The sequence below is a fragment of the Lissotriton helveticus genome, chromosome 8, assembly GCF_964261635.1.
Source record: "Lissotriton helveticus chromosome 8, aLisHel1.1, whole genome shotgun sequence".
Classification (NCBI taxonomy): domain Eukaryota; kingdom Metazoa; phylum Chordata; class Amphibia; order Caudata; family Salamandridae; genus Lissotriton; species Lissotriton helveticus.
In genome coordinates this window covers 1,679,283,624-1,679,305,441 of record NC_136069.1, presented here as the reverse complement: position 1 = coordinate 1,679,305,441, position 21,818 = coordinate 1,679,283,624, and the positions used below count along the sequence as shown (strand labels likewise).

General features: G+C 44.1%; 1 protein-coding gene across 4 annotated transcripts in view; it reads left to right on the top strand.

Annotated features, from left to right (window-relative positions):
* The window catches only part of LOC144773622 (transient receptor potential cation channel subfamily M member 2-like), a 1,628,848-nt gene that overhangs the window by 966,413 nt on the left and 640,617 nt on the right, over positions 1 to 21,818 (top strand). For all 4 annotated transcript variants that reach the window (XM_078658771.1, XM_078658770.1, XM_078658769.1 and 1 more), the window contains 2 exons: positions 10,239 to 10,440; positions 21,296 to 21,414. In XM_078658771.1, coding sequence (XP_078514897.1) covers positions 10,239 to 10,440; positions 21,296 to 21,414 — 321 coding nt within the window. The remainder of the gene's footprint in view (positions 1 to 10,238; positions 10,441 to 21,295; positions 21,415 to 21,818) is intronic.

Genomic DNA, 21,818 nt, shown 5'->3' with positions numbered 1-21,818 from the left:
GCTCACTGCTTACGTCTCTGCCACGCGCCATTAACCTGGAGAATGGAAACGTATCAAATTGTGAGCCAGGCGGTGGCAGTTCATTAGAGGTCACGCCAAGTTACATTTTGGAGAAAAGCCGTCGAAAAAGTGAGTCACAATAAATAATTAGAAAGCTAATTACATGTTGCACATCAAACATTTTGTATTGCTCGAGTCGCAACTGCTTTGTGTTCTTACCCCCACGTTCAACATAACTTACGATACTGTACATGAAATATAGCCGATTGCTGCTTTGAGGAACAGTAACATGCGCATCTGCAGTGATTGCTCGGTCTCGGGGATTCCAATATTATTGAGAGATTATTTCACGCCACGTCTCTTGTGGTTTTGTTCCAGTAAATGCGGATCCACAGCTTTACCTTTCGTTTCTATTATGTGATCATTTTCTTGTTTGATGTATGAAAGGCGGGAGTAAAAGGTTCCATAACATGGACGAGTTCACGATGGTGCCGAGAGGGTGTAAACACGCGTGATACCCGTTTTGTGTGCAATTGTTGTTCCACCTGAAAGAGACTTATGTTTGTTACGTGGCAGTAACTCCATAGATTCTTAGTAATTACGTGTGAGTTGTCTTTCCTTGGTAATGTGCATTGCTATAAACGTGTCTTGTCAATTGATGCGGAAAGAATGTCATTTTCTAAGTATCCCTGTTCAGATCAAAGCATTTCCAATTTCTAAAATATATTACCAGCATCTGGATTAGTTTAGCCAGGATTTCCTCTAGAAGTATCGTATTGTCCTGCCACGGCAATGTTGGGAAAACATCACTGTGGCTATATGTCGTTGCAAATTCTAGCGCTGTCCGTCAAAGCCTGTTTTATTTTGCGGTTTAAGGGGGCAACATTATATTATCCAGAACCTTGCATCCCTGTAGATGTTTCCAGGACACTGAAATATACATTACAGCGTTATAAGACATTATATTTCTTGGTTTTAGTTAAACATTTCTGCAAGTTGTAATGCTTTGCTAAGCTGTACCCTGTCAAACAATAGGAACGTATTTTGCTTTTCACTTGCTACAAGTTAATTTCAGTCTGTGAATAGGTACTTTTTCGGGCAATCTATTAAATATATATGTCTTTCTGCAAACTTTCCCAGAATGACCCTTGTCAGTTTCTTGACACTGCCTGCATTAATCAGTTGTTTAATTTGTCTGTGTACGGGTGATTTTATATCGTTTCATGCGATTGGTTTGGTCGTTCCACATGGATTTTTGTTTGGCAGATCAGAGCACCAAGAGTTATGTTGTTATGTTATGTTATAACGTGTTTTATATAGCGCTCAGCTACTCCGAGGAGTGTCCCGGCGCCTCAAACCCAAATACAGACCGAGAGCAGGCTAGAGATGCCACAAACTATTGAACAAAAAGCCAGGACTTGAGATCCTTTCTAAAGGCCCACAAATTGCCGATCTTTCTCAGAGAGACCGGCAAAGTGTTCCACAACTGAGGCGCCAGGCGTCTGAACGAGCGACCTCCAATGCGGGCGCGCCTTATACTAGGAACAGTGGCCAAGGCCAGCGAAGATGACCTGAGCGATCTCGATGGATGATAGAAGGCCAACCGCTTTCTGATGTACTTGGCGCCTGAGTCATGGAGAGCCTTGAAGGCCAAGGTGAGCGTCTTGAAAACAATACGCTTGCGGATGGGGAGCCAGTGAAGAGTTCTCAGAAGGGTGCTTGCACTGGTTCTCCGATGGAAGCCAAAAATGGCTCGCGCAGCCGAGTTTTGGACTACTTGTAGGCGTGAAAGAAGATACTCTGGGAGTCCGAGATAGAGGACATTGGCATAGTCCAAACGAGAGCAAATTAATGCCTGCACAGTGATTTTCCTATGATCCTGGGAGAGCAGAGGAAAAAATTTTCTTAAAATTTTGAGGAGGCCAAAACAATTACCGGCTAGGCCAATAATCTGGGGCTTCAAGGTAAGACTATTATCAATCTTCACTCCCAGATTCTTGGCCGTGTCCGAAGCGGCAGAGTGAGGGAACATAGTCGCAGGCCACCAAGACTGCCACCTGGGGTCGGAGGGTCAGCCAAAAAAGAGCCCCTCAGACTTGTCTGAATTGCACTTGAGGCTGTTCTGCTGGAACCACTCAAACACCGCCCCAAGGCAACCTCTGATGCTCCCTGCATTGAAGTCTGAGCCCTTCTTGCAAGAAAAGAGGAGCTGGGTGTCGTCAGCATATGAAACGATCTGGGCAATCATAAGACTCCGCCAGTGCCGCCAAAGGGGTCATGTAGATGTTAAAGAGAGTAGGGCTCAGGATTGAGCCCTGGGGAACTCCTACCTCCGATGGCGGCACTGCGGTGGAAAAAGGGGGTGCCCAGATCGTTTGACAACGGTCTGCCAGAAAGGATTCAAACCATCTGAACACTGTCCCCCGCAGATCGATCTCACTTAGTCTGGACAGAAGACCTCGATGGGGGACGGTGTCAAAGGCCGCCGATAGATCGAGCATCACCAGCATCGCCTTGCCCCCAGAGTCCAGGACCTCCTTGATAGCTTCTGTAACTTCAAGCAGCGCTGTCTCCGTGCTCATATTTGCACGGAAGCCCGACTGGGAACCGTGTAAGATGTCATTGGTCTCAAGGAAGTTGGAGAGGGTAGAGTGAACATGCTTCTCCACAACCTTGGCGAATGCAGGGAGGAGTGAGATGGGCCTATAGTTGGCGTGTAGTAAAGGATCCAAATTAGGCTTTTTTAAAAGCTGCAAGATAAGGGCCTGCTTCCAGGCCGGCGGAACCACACCGGAACTGAGTGAAAGGTTGAGCACTGGATTGATGAGGGGATTGATGACTAGAGCTGTACTGGAGAAAAATTTGGCTGGACAGGGATCCAGAGGGGAACCAGATTTTAGTTTGGTAAGGGAGTCATGGGAGGCTGAAAATGAAAGAGACGGAAACTCTGAGATGGTGGGACCCTCCGTAGTCAAGGGTGGAGAAGGGAGGGCAATGGAGCAAAAAGCAGCCTCGGCACCGACAGGCGTAAATGAGCCTTGAATGGCTTTAATTTTATTGGGGAAGAAGTCCGCAAGTTGGAGGACCCAAAGTTCGGAATGGTGGTGAGTGGGCATGTTCAGAGTGGGCGAGGTAAATTCCTTAACAACTAGGAAAAGTTCTTTACTGGTATTGATGGCTTCCTCAATTCATTTGGCAAAATAGGCTTTCTTTTCCATCAGAATGTCGCTGTGGTACGCCTTGATAGATTCCCTATACGCTGTCTTGGAGGTGAGATCGTAGTGGCGACGCCAGGCCCTTTCGGCTTTCTTACACTGTCGCCGTTTTTCAGACAGAGCCGAAGTAAACCAAGGGGCAGAGGACCTGCGGGCCACTTTGCTCATGGTCGTCGCAGGAGCTAGTTCATCCAGTCTCTCCGCAAACCACGATTGCAGGAGCTCCAGATCAGTCTCTAAACTCCCTGACAGCTGGCACGGGTGAGATTGAAGAGCTTGGGCCAACATGTCAGAGGAGACGCGATGATAGGCTCGTGAGGACTGAAAAGGACAGCTAGACATACTGGAGGAAACTTTGTCAACATGAAAAATGTGGAAATTCACCAAATAGTGGTCCGACCAAATAACGGGGACTGGTGTGGAAATGCCAATAGGGACTGTGGAAAAAACGTGGTCGAGCATATGACCTTTGCTGTGCGTGGGAGTAGAAAGGTAGGGGATAAGACCTTGGGGAGATGTGGTGTCTAGCAACCTTATAGTGTCTACACTCAAATTGGCTTCACTTGGTGCTATTTTAATTTGCTGATTTATCCTTGCTCTAATTTCTTATTAACAATTGCAGGAGCAAAGCATTTTCCTTAGGAACCTGACACGGGCACTATTGAATGCAGGGGTTGACAAATACCCGGACTGCTTCCACATTATGCCTCTTTCTTGGGTCAACTTGTGCTCTCACCCTCCATGTTCATTTAATCTCTGCTGTCTTCAACACACTTTTTTTCTGCTCTTTCTCCCTTTTCTGCTTGTCTCTATCTTGGTCTGGGTTACAGGCTAAGTATAAAAAATAAAATAAGTCCTTGTCTCAAAGTGAGTAACCCTCACCTAGCACACGTAATCACTGGCACAAATTAAGCACTGGTTTTTCAAATACTAGTGTTCCTGGTGACTTTTTATAATGGAGCCGAATAGCTTTAATTCACCGCTGTACTTAATGTAACATGACTATATTGACTGCACTTGTTCAGTTTGCTTGTAATTTGTCTTATTCACATAGCATTTGCTTGCCCCCCTGCCATTGTTGCTACTCTGCTTGCATTTTTTTAGGTCTCGCTGAGCCAATGCGCTTGCGCACTGCTCCGGCGAGATTCTAGTAAGCGGTCCGAAAAGTCTGCCAAAGCGGCGGATTAGACACAGTTTATGTGAGACAGGCGCGTGCACAATTTTTGTCACAATAAAATACACTGAACATAATCTTCACAAAAGTTATTTACAAAAGTTTAAGCTATTGCCATTATAAATTACAATAACTTTTATGTAAGTATTAGTTATTAAAACAAATTAAAAGCCATTGTTATTTGTAATATCAAAACATGTAAGTCATGTAAATACAACACATATTGCATTACAAATGCTGTAGGTGTCACATTTGCGAAACATAACTATTGCCATTTTAAATGACAAAGCTGTTAATTTCGCTATTTTCAAAAACAAAACATAAATAAAAAATGTGTCATTTACAATACCAATAGCTCAAACTTTCTTAATTCGAGACCTATTGCATTGCAAATGCTTGGTATTTCTGTTTTACACTCACTGCTTCAACAGTACATATCTGCACTCCTCACTCAGTCACTGCCCCATGTACTCACTGCTGCAGCAGTGCGTATGCTCCTTCCTCTCACGACTGTCAGTGTTCCTTTACTTTCACTGCATCAGCCTGTCAACCACCTATGCGTCACTGTCCCCTTCCATTCATTGCAGGAGCAGTGCATGCCTAAATTGTCTCTTTCCATATCTGACTGCCCCTTGTTTCTATCCTTGGTTCATGCAGTGCTTAATTTGATAAAAGAATAAGTGCTGGTTCCCAAGAATTTCCTTCGAAGCCCACCACCAGTCTGCTGAATTTTAGGATTGTTGAATACCAAGGATGTCTAATCTTCAATTCACGTTATCCCTTTTTTGTCCATCTTTGGAGGCTTCCTGCTCCATCATCGCACTCTTGCAGGTTGTTTTTCATCCATACTTTCTCCAATTGTCACAGTTATTCCTTCTTTCTCATTCTCCTCTTTACTGCCTTTCTCTCTCTTGTTCAGTCTGGGTCAATGTCTGATGATACATAGGCCCTGTTTCCCAAAAAAGAGTACCTGGGCCTCCCACAAACACTGGTTCAAATAAAGCACTGGATTCCTGTATTGTTTAAAACTGAGTATGCATGGTGGGTATGAGCAAACGTCAATAGCCATTCTTAGAGTTGAGCCTGCGATAGCTTGTGTTAGTGCATAAGTCTTACTTGCAAGACAGTCTTGTAAACACAAAAGGGTTTGGAGCCCGTCTGTTGCTTACCATTTGTTACCTTGCATGGCACTCTGCTTTACAGCCTCATAATTTGTCACTGCAAGCCTATCATCGTTTCCGTTCCTGTCTATGGAGTAGGGACCAAGCACTGATGGATTCAACTTAATCAGTGCCCGTCCACTGCTCCCAAGCGATTGGGGTACTATTTTGATATTTTTAACTTCAACTGCCCTGCAAACAGAAGGCGTATTACTGGCAAAAATGTGCCCAGCAGCACAAACACAATTGTAAAGTTTTACTTTCTATAATTAAATCTTTCCTTTTAGTTTGCCATGTCTTATTTTCTCGCTTTGCACTCATGTTTTCTTTTGTATTTGCTCATGGGTGCTGTTCTCTTCTGACTATTATCTTGGTCTAAATATTGCAAAGTGACATTGTTTCTATCTTATGTGGAATTTTCAAAATTATGCTTTAACACACAGTCATGCAGTACATCCTAATCCACCCCACTCCAAACCAATCCACCCTATACCAATCTACCCACTCAATCCAATCCACTCCACTCTACTCAATCCACTTAATTCCAAACCACTCCAATCCAAACCACTCACCCCAATCCAATCCACTACACTGCAATCCTCCCACCCCACCCAACTCCAGTCTACTCTACTCCAATCCAAAACAATCTGCCCCACTCCAATCCACAACACTCTGCTCAACTCTACTCCAAACAATCTATTCAACTGCAGTCTCACCCACTCCATTCTGCCCCACTCCAATATAATCTGCCCCACTCGAATCTAAATCAATCTGCCCCACTCTAGTTCAAAACAATCTTCCCCACTCCAGTCTGCCCCACTCCAACCCACTTCAATCTGTCTCACTCAAATATGCCCCAGTTCAACCCACCCGACTCCAATCTACCCACTCCAATCCAAAACAATATGCCTGACTACAATCCAAAACAATATGTCCCACTCCAGATCAAAACAATCTGCCGCATTCCAATCTGCTCCTCACCAGACCAAAACAATCTGCCCCACTACAATCCTCACCACTCCAATCTGCCCCACTACAATCCAAAACAATCTGCCCCTCTCCAATCATCCTCAGTCCAATCTGCCCCACTCCTATCCAAATCTTTCTGCACCACTCCAATCTGTCCCACTCCAATTTGCCCTACTCCAATCAGACCCACTCCAATATAAAATATTCTGCCCCACTCCAATCCACCCTTCTTCAATCCAGTCCACTTCACTCCCATCTAATCAACCCCACTCCATACCAAAGCATTCCACTCCAATCCACTTCACTCTAACCCAATCCACCCAACACCAATTCAATCCACCTCTATTTAGCCTAATCCAATATACCCCACTCCAATCCAACTCACCCCAATCCAATACCAACTGTGACACCCCAATCCACCCACTCCAAACCACCACAGTCCATCCTATACTAATCAAAAACAGTCTGACCATACCAATCGGGCCCACTCTAATCTGCCCCACTCACTACAATCCACCCCACTGAATTCAATTCATCCCATTCAATCCAGTACATCTTAATGCAGTCCACCCCACCTCAATGCAACCCACCCCACTCAAATCTACCCAACTCCAAACTACCTTACACCAACCCACCCCACCCAAATACAATCCACCCCACATCACCCACTCTACCCCATCCCATCCAATCCACCCCACTCCACTCATCTCTAACCCACCCTACTCCACTCTAATCCAATCTACTCTGATCCACCGACTCTATCCCAATCCAATACACCCCACCCCATTTCAGTTCATCTCATCCAATCCACCCACTTCACTCCCCTCGACTCCAATCAACGGCACTTCACTGTAAACCAATCTGCTTCGACCCACCCGACTTTGCCCCAATTGAATCCAAACCAACCCTGTTCTGTCCATCCCATCCAAATCCAATCTATCCAACCCACCCACTCCAATCCAGTCCACCCCACTCCAATCCAATCCACCCCACTAACATGCAATCCACCTTACTCCAGTCCATCCACCCCACCCCACTCCAGTCCAGTCCACCCCAATCCAGTCCAACCCACCCCATCCACACTTCAATCCATCAAAATACAATCCCACCTACCCCACCCCAATCAAATCCATCCAAATCCAAACTACACCACTCAAATCCAGTCCTCTTCACTCCAATCCACCACAATCCACCCCACTCCAATATAATCCAATTCAGTCCAATCCACCCCATTCAAGTCCACTCCACCCCACTACAGTCCAATCCCCCATACCAATCAAACCCAGTCCACTCCAATTCAATCAAACCGTTTCTAATCCTACCCAGCCCACTCAAATCCAAAGCACTCCAATCCAAAGCACTCCAATCCAATCCATCCACTACAGCCCAGGACACCCAAATCCAATCCAATGCATCCAACCCCACACAATCCTATTCCACGACTATCCAAGCCATCCTACTCCAGTCTAAACCAATCCATCCCACTCTAATCCAATCCACCTCACTCCAATCCACCTTAATCTACTCCACCCCACTCCAATCCAATTCACCCCACTTTAATCCAATCCACCCCACACCAATCAAATTCACCAACTACAATCATCCCACCCCACTCCAGGTCAATCCACCCCACTCCAATCTAAGCCACCCCACTCCAACATGGTCCACCCCACTCCAATCCAATTAACCCAACACCAATATAATTCACCTACTCCAATTCAATCCACCCACTCCAATCAAATCCACTCACACCATTCTCATCCAGGCCACCACAATCCACCCCACTTATATCCAGTCCACTCAATCAAATCAACTCCAATGCACCCAAACCCAATTCTACCCCAATCAAATCCACACCAAGCAAATCTACCCCAATCCAATCTACCCCACTCCAAATAATCCACCACACTCCAAGAAAACCATCCCGCCCCAATGCGACCCATTCAACTCCATATCAATCCAATCAACCTCAATCCGAACCACCTCACCTCACCCAATCCAATCCACCTCACCCCTATCCAATCCAACCCATACCAATCCAATTCAATCCACCTCAATCTACCCCATCCCACTCCACTCCAATCCACCACACTCAGTCAAAATCCACCCCACTCCAGTCCGATCCACCCCACTCCAATCCAATCTCCCTCACTCAAACAAGCCAACTTACTTCAATCCATTTCCACCACACTGCATTCCAATCCACAGCACTCCATTGCAACCCACCCCACTCCAGTCCACCCAATTTTACTTCAGTCCAACCCCACCCCAGTCCAACCCCACCCCAGTCCAACCCACTTCATTCCAATCCACCCCATCAAATCTACCCCAATCAATTCAATTAATACCACTCAATCCAATTCGCCCCACCCCAATCCACCCCACCTCAATGCAACCCACCCCACTTAAATCTACCCAACTCCAATATACCCAACACCAATCCAGCCCAACCCAATACAATCCAACCCACCTCACGCCACCTCATCCAATCCAATCCACCCCACTCCACTCCAATCCACCCCACTCCACTCAAATCCATTCTACTCCAATCTACCAGAATCTACCCCAATCTAATCCAAACCACCCCAGTTCAGACCACATCATACTAATCCAATCTGTCCAGCCCACCCCACTTCAATCCATCCCACACTAATCCAAACCAACCCACTTACATGCAAACCACCCTGCTCCAGTCCAATCCACCCCACTCCTGTCCAGTCCACCCACCCCCTGCACTCCAGTCCACCCCAACCCACTCCAATTTATGTCATCACCACTCTAATCCACCCAACCGCATTTCAACCTACCCCACCCCAATCCAACCTACCCCAATCCAATCCACCCAAATCCAAGCCACTCCAATCTATTCTACTCCAACCCATTACACTTTAATCCACCCAACCCATTTAAATCCACATCATCTAATCTGCTCCACTCCACTCCACCCAACCCAATTTATTTCAATCCAACCCAACCAATCTACCCAACTCCACTCCAATTCAATCTGGCCCAGTCCCATACAATCCACCCCACTCCAATCCAATCCACCACATTCCAATGAATCTAATCCACCCCACTTCAGTACCACCCACCCCACTCCAGTCAAATCCAATCCACCCCACTCCAGGCCAACTTAATCCACCCAATACACTCAACCCTTCTCCAAATCACCCCACTTCAAACCACCCCACTCCAATTCATTCTATCTCATACAGTTCACCCAATCCAATCCATCCCACTACTGTCAATCCACTCCACTCCACCCTAATTCACGTCACTCCACAACACTGAACTCTATGACATGCTCTGCCACTGAACCACTGAACTATACTTCCCTCTACTCAACTCTATAACACTCTACTCCATCTGCTCCACTCTATTCCAACAAAATCACTTTCTGACACTCTACTCCCCAACCCTATTCTATGACATTCCACTCCACTAACTTTTATCCATGCTGAACAGCAACCACACTGGTGTACAACATGGCAAAAACACATTGCCAAAGCCAACAGCTCTTGTATGAGCGAGACCTATTGGCTTTGCCAATGCTTGTTGTAGGTTGTGAGATGATTACAAGGCCTGGAATTGAGCTATTTGTAATGGGTGTGGGGTCGTAGGAGATGGAAGTCAGCTATTGGGAATCTTCCTAGAAAATAATATGCAATAAAGTATTATTGTAAATTCACTGAAGTGCTGTGTAACTCTCCTCTCCAACAGATGTCTACTGAGCCCTTGCCAGCGCCTGTATGGTTTCTTCCATGCTCCAGTGGTGGTCTTCTATTTCAACGTGGTGTCATACATAATCTTCCTCTGGCTCTTCTCCTATGTTTTGATGATCGATTTTCAGCCTACCCCTTCCTGGAGAGAGTACCTGCTCTACGTCTGGATCTTCAGCTTAATTTGTGATGAAGTGCGGCAGGTGAAGAAGCCCACAAACATACAACGCATGACTTATGTTATAGTTTTGTTGATTCTGTAGCACATTGTTCCATTTGGTTATCTATGTATGCAGTTGTCTGCTGGCTGTGAATTGTCCCAATTAGAGGCTCTTTCGACATGTTGGGCTTGCGACCACTGAACAAATGTATGTGTTTTGCCCGAGGGCCTTGTCCTTTGATTACAAGGAGCATGTCAGTGTTTCCCTGTTCCTTTGTATAGCTCATGCTTAGAATGTCACAATGTAAGTATTCCAAGTGGACGTCTTGTGCATTCCCATCTCAATGCCAGTAGCTTCTTGTCCCATTGTGTGAGGCATGTAGTGTATGTTTCAATCTCAGAGCTCCCTGTCCAAGTGTGTGTGTGTGTGTGTGTGTGTGTGTGTGTTGTTTGCATTCCTGTCTTAATGCAAGTGTCTGCCTGTCCTAATGTGCGAGTCTTATGCTGCATGTCTCAGTAGTCCCTATCCAAGTGTTTCTGTTGTGCATTGTCAGCTCAATGCCAGTCTCTGTCTCTTCCCGTCATGTACTGAATGTCTCAGTCTCAGTACCTCTTATCTGTTCAGGTCTGGGCACTTTCCTGTAATACAGGTCCAGTGTTCCTCAGTCTGCGGTACGGGCCACTGCTTAATAAAGCCACAATGTCACCATATACTGGAATATGTGGTATTCAGGTGCCCGCAGAAGAGCCACCTTCACTGGATGAGAAGGCTGAAGTAAAAAAACACATTTTTCCTGAACTAAATAATTAAAGGATTGAAGAAAAACAGGAATCCATTATCCAACTTTGGATAATGGAGCAAAAAATCAGGATCTGCAATTGAGGGATGCTAGGAAAGATGCATAGGAACACAGCTTTGTTATAAAAACAAAACCTCCAACCAGATTGAATCCTTTAAATAGAAAAGGAACAGGAACAGGACAAGGAATTAACCTCAAAACGTTACATGACAGGAAACACTAAGGATAGGGAACATCTGGAAACAGCTGAGATGGAAAAGGAGCAAGGAGCAGCAGCAAGGAGTGCAGGAGTACAAAAGAGGGCAGCCACAGTCAGGCTGTAGTTTAGGGTTTCATGTGGCATCTTCTGAGCCCCAGTAGCCATGCAAGGTACTGCAGTTCTTGTCCGTGCAGGTGGCAGAGGTACTGCAACAGTTACCCCCATCTTAATACTACCTAATGCTAAGAGGGGCCAGGTATAATTGACTGACCAATCTGTGGGCATCGACACAAGAGGCAGGAAGACAAAAACATTACTTTGCAGGATAGTCTTTCCAGTGAATGAAAAACTGCATCAAACCTCTGAAAAATCAGGAATCACAGATCTTGCTAATCTTCTCCTTTTGAATCTATCCTAACAGGGGGAGGAGGAGAACTCTGATCAAAAGGATCAGATCAAAATGCTTCATCTGGGAGAAATGAAAGGTTGGATAAATCTTCAAAGACTTAGGAAGATGGAGCCTAAAAGCAATGGATGGATTTGGTTGGTTATTACAAAGGGGCCAGAAAATTTAGAATGAAACTGGACTGGCTAACTTCGAGTGGGCAAGAACCTTAAAGAGAGCTGACCATGTTTGGGACCAGTCTTCTTAATTTATCAGATTTAGTTTTCATAGTAGTTTGTAATCTTGTAAACTCTAGGCAACAATGTTTCATTCACAGTCAAGTCCCTCTTGTATATAAGAAGCCCTGATAGACAATGAAGCAAAATACTTTGCCGGTACCATTTCAGAAGAGCCCACATCCTGGGCAGAAGCAAACAGAAAATACCTGTGAACCAGACCGGCTTTCGGAAAATAGCTGGCATATCAACAAACATTCTCACAATCTCTTTACTGATTGATGCAGAAAATCCTCCAACCTACCCTTACAGCTATGCTATATCGACTTTAGTGCTGCTTTTGATGACGTGGAGAGGGGTAGACTGTGGGGGAAATTGGTGCTCTGGGGCATCCCACAGCCTCTCTTAAACATTCTTTCACTTCTCCATACAGACACCAGGGTGCAGGTGAAACTAGGCGGCGGCACCCACCTCGCCACAAAAGTACCCACAACAAAAGGACTAAAACAGGGTTGTGTGCTCAGACTCACTCTATTCAGTCTATTTATGGCCGACCTCCCAAAGGCACTACATTAACCAACTTTATGTGTGCAGACGACATAGTTCTGCTTAGTCATACTTATGTTGGACTTCAACATCTATTAACGGAAATGCAGAACTATGCCACAGAAAACAACTTAAAAACAATTCTGAGCAAGACTCGGTCAATGACAATAAACAACAAAAAATTGTTTTTTAAAAATGGCAGAGGAATTCGGTCTTTTACAAAAAGTCTTGGCCTGGCACGGATCTTTCATCATCTGCTGGCATAAGATCAGAAACACCACTACAAACATGTTAAATCATCTGCTGTGGCACGATATGCAGCATAAGGAATCTTCCCAAGTGAGAAGCTACCTTCAGATAGCCCTGGAAACTGCCTGGCGCAAGAAACTCTGGGATACACAACTCGGCCATCTAATTTTTTTAAAACTGGTCTGGCAATGTATAAAACAAATCCCCCTGGTGGAGGACAAGGCAAACATCTCAAAGCGATATCACGCCTGCATTCTTCAATCAGGGCTATCCCAAAGCTATAAACATGAATTTTTTAAGGCATAGATTGTGTATCCTTCCTTGTGCTCAGCATCTTCCACCTTGGCTGAAGGCAACAACACAAGGCATGTGTTGGCTGTGTGACACCAAGCAAGGAGATAGTTACATCTAATCTGTTCATGCAAGGAATTACATCAAGAATGGCTACTGTTCCTAAAAGCACCCCTTAAGCAGAAAGGCATCTGCACCAAAAGGCAAGCAGTGTTTGTGAGAAGTTAGCCTGGCATATGATGTCCACTAGTTCTAGTGGGCACATTGCACCAGTCTAATCGACCCTTATTGACGTTGGTTGTAAAGTCAACCTTATGGAAAGCTATCCTAGTGGTAGCATGGACCAGCAGTCATCAGGCTAAGACTTCAGAGAGCATATTAAGCAAGTTGTTTTACCAATTATAATCCCTTGAGTACCAAATGAAAGGACACCACCCAAGGTATATATCAAATATATATGTATTTATTCTAAACACAACCCCTCTGCACTCTTTATAAGGTCAGAGATAAAAGTACAATACAAGTTACTCAATTGCTATACGATAAGTTGCACAGTATACGTTATGATCCTGGGGGCCTCACAAACAATATACTAAAATAGTGGTATAAGAACCACGAGAAAATTAGAAAGCAGGCCTGGGGCCTGTGGAATCGCTGGGTCTACTCTAAACAACCAAAGGTTAGGAAGTAGGAGGCCCACAGGAGACGCGTGCAGTGTCTAAACACAGCCGCGGGTTACCATTTACTTTCTGTGGGAAATGTAGAAGTTACAAATATACAATTTAAGGACACTTCCGGATGGACTTCGATGGAACCTTTTAACTAGGACACTTTGAGAGTCAAGACCCACGGGAGCACCGGAGTATTCGTGTTACCTCACCCAGGGAAGCCGGGTGCATAGGTGTCTTTTCGTGTCTGGTTTTGTCGTCATTTCAATAGAGAGCTGCAAAGAAGTGCTGCAAGCGACCAGAGCAAAAGTGTCCGGGTGGATCCAAGGGTGGATCGAAGATCTGTAGAACCTGAAAGCAGAAGGGACAGAATCTGGGTCACTTGCCAGTGATCAGGGCGGTGATAGAAAGATGCCACCTGATGTCGGGTGATTTCAGGTGAGGATGTGAAGTTTGTCTCTTCAGCCACGAGGACCAGGAGGCGTCGACGACAACCATGAGCTGAATTCGAGCGTTCCCACAAACGATCTAGTTGACTGCGGTGTCAGTATCCGGACTGGACCCAACAAGCCTTGGCAAACACAACCCACACAGGATGTCGAGGTTGGCTTCGGTGCAAACCAGCAAGGTCTGAGTAACTTGTCCTTTGTAGGGAAGTTGGAGCAAGCCTGGAGCAACCAGGAAAGCAAGTTAGTTGCAAAAGAAAGTCTTTAGGGGGCTAACTAGCCGACAGACTAAGAACCGCGAAGACGCGTGAAGCTAAAATGCAAAAGCGGGTCCCACAGGTCACTCGTGGAGTGGGGGCCTCTGAGCTTTGGTGCAAATGCTGCTCGGGTCTGGGGCTTCAAGCACCTCAATGCATGGCTTCGAGTTACCTCGTGAAGTGAGTGCAGCTTGCAAAATGCAGGATGTCTAGGAGTTCCGGGCCCACGTCTCTCGTGTCTGCCAGGGGTCTCAGCTTTGCTGTGAGCAAAGGTCGGGGTCAGAGATGTCTGAAAGTCTGTGTCCTGTGTTGCAGATTCTTCAGGATCCGGTGGGAGCCTCGGAAATGCAGACCTACAAAGCTGCTGTTGGGGCCTGTTTGAACAGGGTGGTCACTCCTTGACCACAGGGAGATGTCTTCCGTCTTCCAGTCGAAATGGAATATCAAAGGTCCAGGATTTATGTTTCAAAGTTTCATCCAGGGTAATCTAAAGTCCTAGTGACTGGGTTCCTATACGCATACTAAGTTTAGGGGCTGGACTACCCTTAAGGTCCCTCCTATGGGTGGACCTGGGAAGGGGATGGTTACACCCCTTTCCCTTTCTCCAGTTTCGTACCAGAGCTGGGGCAGCGTGCCCCAGCAACTGGTTTGAACTGGGAAATGCATGGAGCACCTTGTGTGCCCCAGGCAGTGTCTGGAACGCATTCACTGAATGCAGCCCTCCCTACTCCAATACACAAAAACCTGTCTGGGGAGGTGCCAGCACCTCCTTGGACAGGACACCTATTGTCCAGCCCTCCCCTGCCAGAGTTTCGTCCAGCAACAGGAGGTCAGACTTGGGTCTGTGGCAGCAGCATCCATTTTGTGATGCTGAGGCTCTGTTTAACTTTAACCGGGTAAACCAACAACTACATGTCTTCTACCTCTAGAAGGGTGGAATGCTACCTCCACCGCCAGGACTGGCAGGGGGGTAGTATTCCAAAGTGTTTGACTCCTTACACTATGTGTTTTGATAAAGCCAAACCAAAGTTAGCCTTAACCGCAAGGATTATAATGCACTTGAGTATATGGTATGGCTGTATCATAGAACAGATATAAGGAGATGGTTCCGAAAGCTGCAGAGTGGTTCAGCTCATGCTAGTGCACCCTCTCACATAAAACCAAGCACTCTGCCTCCAGGATTGTTAAGGCCTGCCATAGGAGTGACTTATAGGTGTACATGTGTCTATATGTATATATAGATTTAGGTATACTATATCTAAGTAAGGGGTGATTACACCACCTTACCCAGGATGTGTGAACCGACCAGGGGTGGCACAATACATGCTGCTGCCCCTGGTAGGCCTAGAGTGCACCTATGCCCTGAGTACCTATGGTACACTATACAGGGGCTCACAAGGGTGACCCAGTAACCAATCTGGTATGTACCTAAAGTACATGGAGTCCATTTTATAGAGAATGCAGATAGACTGGGGCCCTGAATAGCAGGGTCCCAGGTCAACTAAGTCGAAAACCAGCAAAACACCAGGAAAAAAGTGGGGGTAACAGTATAGTCAGATATCTATTTATTAATATTATTATGTATTTTAGTGTATTTTAGTGATTATAATGAGAATTGTTTGTCATTTTATTATGTTTTAGAATTGTACAAGTTATTAATTTATCTTAAGTTTAATTCTACGTTTTTATTTCCGTAGCGGGTTGTGGGTTTATAGGGGAATAGTGTGGGAAGTAATTTAATTATATAGATTTAAATAATAATTTATAGTAGTTAATTTTTCTTTTTTTTTATTTGAATTTTGCGTTTTTAGTTCTAGCACGTTGTGGGCTAATAGGGGAATAGGATGGGAAGTATTTTAATTGTTTAAAATGTATTGAATAATTAATGTGTTAATTTATTAACAACTAATTATTAATAAATCAATTTCAATTAGTCAATTAATAATTAATTATGTTAATTATTTAATGAATATTTGGTGTGTGTTGTGGTGTTTATATGAGTAAATGTGTGAAGGGTGGTAAGTAATTAATGTGTTATTGATTAATTAATAAATAATAATAAATACATTTTCATCAATTAATTAGTAATTATGAAATGTAATTGTGTAATTCATTTTAGGTGTGTGTTGTGGATAATATAGTGTTAATGTGTAAATAATGATTTGTTATTATCTTTGTTTATATATTAATTATGTTAATATTGGAAATTACATTTAATTAAAATGTTGATGGTTTTGTTTTTTATTGTTTTGGGATCCTTTGCGTTCCCTACTGTTGCACTCACTGGAGTGGGAATAGTAATTTTCGCCCCTCCGCTATCCAATGCTTTCCCTACTGTTGACTCACTGGAGTGGCAATAGTAATTTTTACCCCTCCGCTATCCAGCGCTTTCCCTACTGTTGCACTCACTGGAGTGGGAATAGTAATTTTTACCCCTCCGCTATCCAGCGCTTACACTAATGTTGCACTCACTGGAGTGGGAATAGTACATTTTACCCCGCAGCTATCCAACGCTTTCCCTACTGTTGCACTCACTGGAGTGGGAATAGTAAATCTTACCCACCCGCTATCCAACGCTTTCCCTACTGTTGCAATCACCAGAGTGGGAATAGTAATTTTTACCCCTCCGCTATCCAGTGCTTTCCCTACTGTTGCACTCACTGGAGTGGGAATAGTAATTTTTACCCCTACGCTATCCAGCGTTTTCCCTACTGTTGCACTCACTGTAGCGGGAATATTAATTTTTACCCCCTCGCTATCCAACGTTTTAACTACTGTTTTTATTTTGTTATTAAATGTATTTATTATACTTTTTTAAATCATTTAATGTATTAATTAAATATAGAATATTTTATTTTATTTTAAATTATTTATATATGTGTTTATTTTTTATTTTTATATAATTAAAAAAGTTTATAATTTAAATAAAGATAATAGTTAACATGCATTTAAGTAAATATGTGTATATGTACACATTTTTTGTGTTTATAATTATTGAATTAAGTTTATTTGTTATAATTAGTTCAAATATATATATATTACATGTAATTTATTTTGTTAATAATATTAATATTATTTAATTAATTTTATTTAATTTGTTATTTTTTAAATTCAATATTTTTTACATCAATATTTTTGAGTCAATATTATTGTACTTACCTTTTTAAGTATAGGTAGTCGATATTTGTGTTATCGATATTTTTACATGCCCTACAAAAACCTTTAGTTAGGCTCTCCTGTTTCAAAATGGCAGATACATGGCTGTCTACACATGTCTGCAAAGTTATTTATGAACAGTCTATAAAAAGTTAGCCAGTGCTAAACTTTGGGTCTCCGTGATGGACTTATGAGTCAGCCAGTGCAACATGGCAACGATTTAAAAAGCTCCATAGATAATCCACTCTCAAGAGGCAATACCACAAATGTTACAGTTTTGTTTGTTTAATCTTGCTTTTCTGTGCTTAATAGGATGAGTGTTTTTCCCTGAGATGAAGAGGTAAGGAACAAACATGAACATGAAGTTCAGAAAGGAAAGCTGAGGAGATCAGGACATCATCCATGCAGATGGGCCAATGAGGTCCGAGGGACAGGACGTCTCTTTTATGCCCAGACAGTACAGTTAGGGGAGGGTGTGGTCATCAGCCAATGGGCTACTAAGTTTTCTCCTATCTGATGGCAACTTCCTGTGAGGTATGGCATCTACCGATCCCTGAAGACTCTATCCTACCCACTCCGAAAATGGAGAGACCATTCTCTTGGTGCAAGGAGCTTTGTACCCCACCTCAGGGGTATGGCTACCAGTGGCCTACACGGGCACCAGAAAACTGGTTTGGCAACTGGTTTCCTCTCTCTGTTCCTCGTGACAGCCTCTCTGCCTAAACAATAATGCAGCTCATCTTCTCTGTGTTCAGCATTTGCCCTTCATTGCAGCTTGATCTCTGAAGCTAACTGTTTGGGTTAAAACACCATATGGCTTTCTGCCTGAGAAAGGTAACACCAAATGGCAGACCTCTATTGTGTCCGTTCCTTGGAGATCTTCACACGTCTCCACAGGAGGGCAGAAGGCTGTTGGTGAAAGTATTTGTGTGCAACTGCCAATGGGCCGGGCACGGGAAACCTTGGGCAACCAAAGTGGTAACATTCTAAAATTGCACTTTGCCCACCAGTGACATTAAATTGGATTTAACCATTGCATTGGATGATTTAATGTACTAATTCATTTTGTACCTCACAGTAGCAGCTTCAGTAGCCTCATTCAGAAGTTATCAGAGCTGAGATGTCAGCCTATAACTCTGGACTCGCCAATAGGTCTACTAGCCTTTTAGCAATAAAAACAACAATGGTGGTTTTTACTGTTAGGACTTTAGAAATATGAAACTCCCGACCCGCACTTTTAAATAATGCACCCTGCCTTTAGGCCTCAGTAGACCTGCTGTAGAGGTATTAAAATGGAAGGTGGGCTTTGCCATTGGGTGTAATGGCAAGGTTAATTTAGCAGTTTGAAACTACTCTGCCAGCCAGCAATGGCAAGTTGGGATTTAGGATTTTACTTTGTCATTCTACTGGTGGCACAACACTTGCTGCAAGCCGTGAGAGACACTTTAATTTACAGGCCCTAGGTACCCTTGGTATCAGATACTAGGGACTTACTGGTAAGTCAAGTAATGCCAACTGGGGACAAGGAAATTAAACATACACAATTTTAAGGGTCAGAGCATAGTATTGATTAGTGAGTCATTACACCAGTACCTTGTAGTCAAATTGGAGGCGAAAAGTGGGAATGAACTTGCAAAAAGCCTGTTTCCTTACAGTGAGCCCTTAGGAAACTCCACTCCCTTGTAGAAGCCAGGAAGCAGCATAAAGAGAAGCAACAGTTCAGGCAATGGAAGCACTGCAAACAAGATCTCCTAATTGCAATCAGCATTCTTCTCTGGCTGTGACTCTGACTCAGAGCAGTCCAAGACATTCACATAGTCATGCCCAATACTTCTGTTAAGCTGACTTAATGAGGTTTGATGTATGATTCTCGAGAAATGTAAGACACAATTTTAAGATGTGATAAGTTGACTTAGTCAAATGAATAGTCTATGGATCTATTAGTACTTAGATATAGCAGCCCCCCAGAAGGTAACCTCAAGCACCTGGACACCTACTCCAATGACAATCACTGGCCTGACATCTAAAATAGCAAAAAAGGAGTGTACTGTTAGCTGCTGTTAAGTTTATTGGATGCAGATTGCATATGTTGCTGCTGGTGCAGAATTTTGGTGGAAATACTGCAATGAGAGAGTATGAGCAGCATAGGGTGACCTTGGAGATAGAGAACCCATCTGCCCCAGTTTTGCTGGCTTGCGGGCCATTGTGCATGGCTGCTGTAGATGGATGAGTGATAAGGTGGAGGTGTGTGCTGAACAGGTGCCTATCCAGGAAGAAAAATATTTGCTGACTGAGACTAAGGCTGCCCCGAGTGAGGAGAAGCAACCACTGGTGTGTGTGGCCATGGTCAGTTGTCGTCACTGTATGAGGGGAGGGTTTGCGGGAGTAGGTGGACATGTCTACCGGCTGACTCCAGGGATACAGCTCATATCAACCAAGAGTGTCCTGCCTTTAAATAACAGTAAGAAGGGACATTGCTGGTAAAACCCAGGCTGGACATTCCAAGGTATGTGTGGGCCCAACCTCCTGGATTGGTGCAGTAGGCATATTGTCTTGGGGTACTCACTCTAGCACCTATGAAAGGTTATTAGTGCAGACTAATGGGTGACCCTATCAGCTGGGGAATTGGAAATGTAGAGGAGCTTAGAGCAGTGCAGCGGATGTTGGCTTTGAACTGGGAGAAGGCAGTTTCATTGAAACACCATACTGTCGGATGTCCCTGGCAGCCACATGAGAGGGACTGGGCAATGGTGGAGGAAACAGACTCGCAAGAGTGTACAATGCATGAGCACTGCTGGGGACTCAATCTATGGATTAGCTGACCCTCTTGGGTCTGCTCATGCACCCCCAGTGCATCTGGAGTGTGACAACACCTGGGCCCGGAACTTCTGGGTGAGATCACCCACTGAACTGAGGCTGTTGGGCTGTGTGGCACAGAGGAGGCCCCCTTCTAACCTGTAAGGTGGCATGATAGTCAAAAACAAGTATAAGCTTGCCAAACTGGTCTTTGACAATATGTCTCTGGCCATGTCTGTGAATAAAGAAGCTGAGCAGAAATATTACCCCAAATGCCTGCAGTTGGCCCTGGTGCCAAATCAAGACCTACCTGATGCCCATGTTGAAATTAAACTACATTCTGGCTACAATTTACTCCAAGATTGACAAGCTAACTAACTACTTAGACCAAATGAAATAAGTCTTGGACTATCACAACAAGCCATTTTGAGCAGCTGGGACATCGAGTGTCGAATACAGAGGGCAACATAATCAACACAAATGGACATCTTTTCCAAATAGAGAAAGTCCTTGACGTCATGAATACCAAAAATCGAGACCTTGAGGCACGCTCACTCTGAAATAATGTAAGAAACTTGGACTTCCTCGGAGTCTACAGCCATGGTGCGCATGGAACCCTGAATAGATACTATGCTGGACTCCTTGTTCATTAAGGAAGCATTTTCACAGATGCTTTTTGTGTAGAGGGTGCATTGATCGCATTGTTTTCATGATAGCCTCAAGCAGAATGGTATTTAGCATTTAGAGGTTTAGTCAATAATGTGTCTGAGTGCTTTGCAGTATTAAAAAAGGTAATATTTCAAATATACAAAATAATTCAAAGATCACAGTTATTAAAGCATTATCACAGACTATTCTTGTTTTGGTAGCTCTTCTTCGACTATCAAGGCATGGACTTTGAGATTAAAGGCAAGATGTACATCAAGGAGGTCTGGAACCAGATGGATGTTGTGGCGATTATGTTCTTCACAGCTGGAATTATCGCCAGGTTGGTATCATGGTTGTTTTATTGACCTAGAGAGTTAATTTATTTTATATGAGGTAGTCTTTTATAGCAGGGTCCACACTCTGTGCAGAACACTGGTGAGTAACAAAGGTTCTTGACAACGCATTGCAGGGTCATCAGGGTTACACTTTGAAGAAGTCTTTACATCTTTCAGCCACTGGTAAACCCAAGACACACATCGTTGGGCATGTGGGCATGGAGGGTCGCATGCGATAATGCATTGATTCAAGATGGTTTGGGTATAGGGAATGGGGTGGTGCTTAAGTTATTCATTGTCCCTCTGTAGTTGTGTATAGTGCCTAACTCAAGTAACATCCCTCTTTTAAAAATCCAAATGTTGACAACGATTCTTTCAAATTTTAGACCGAATTTCCTCTTACCTGCTA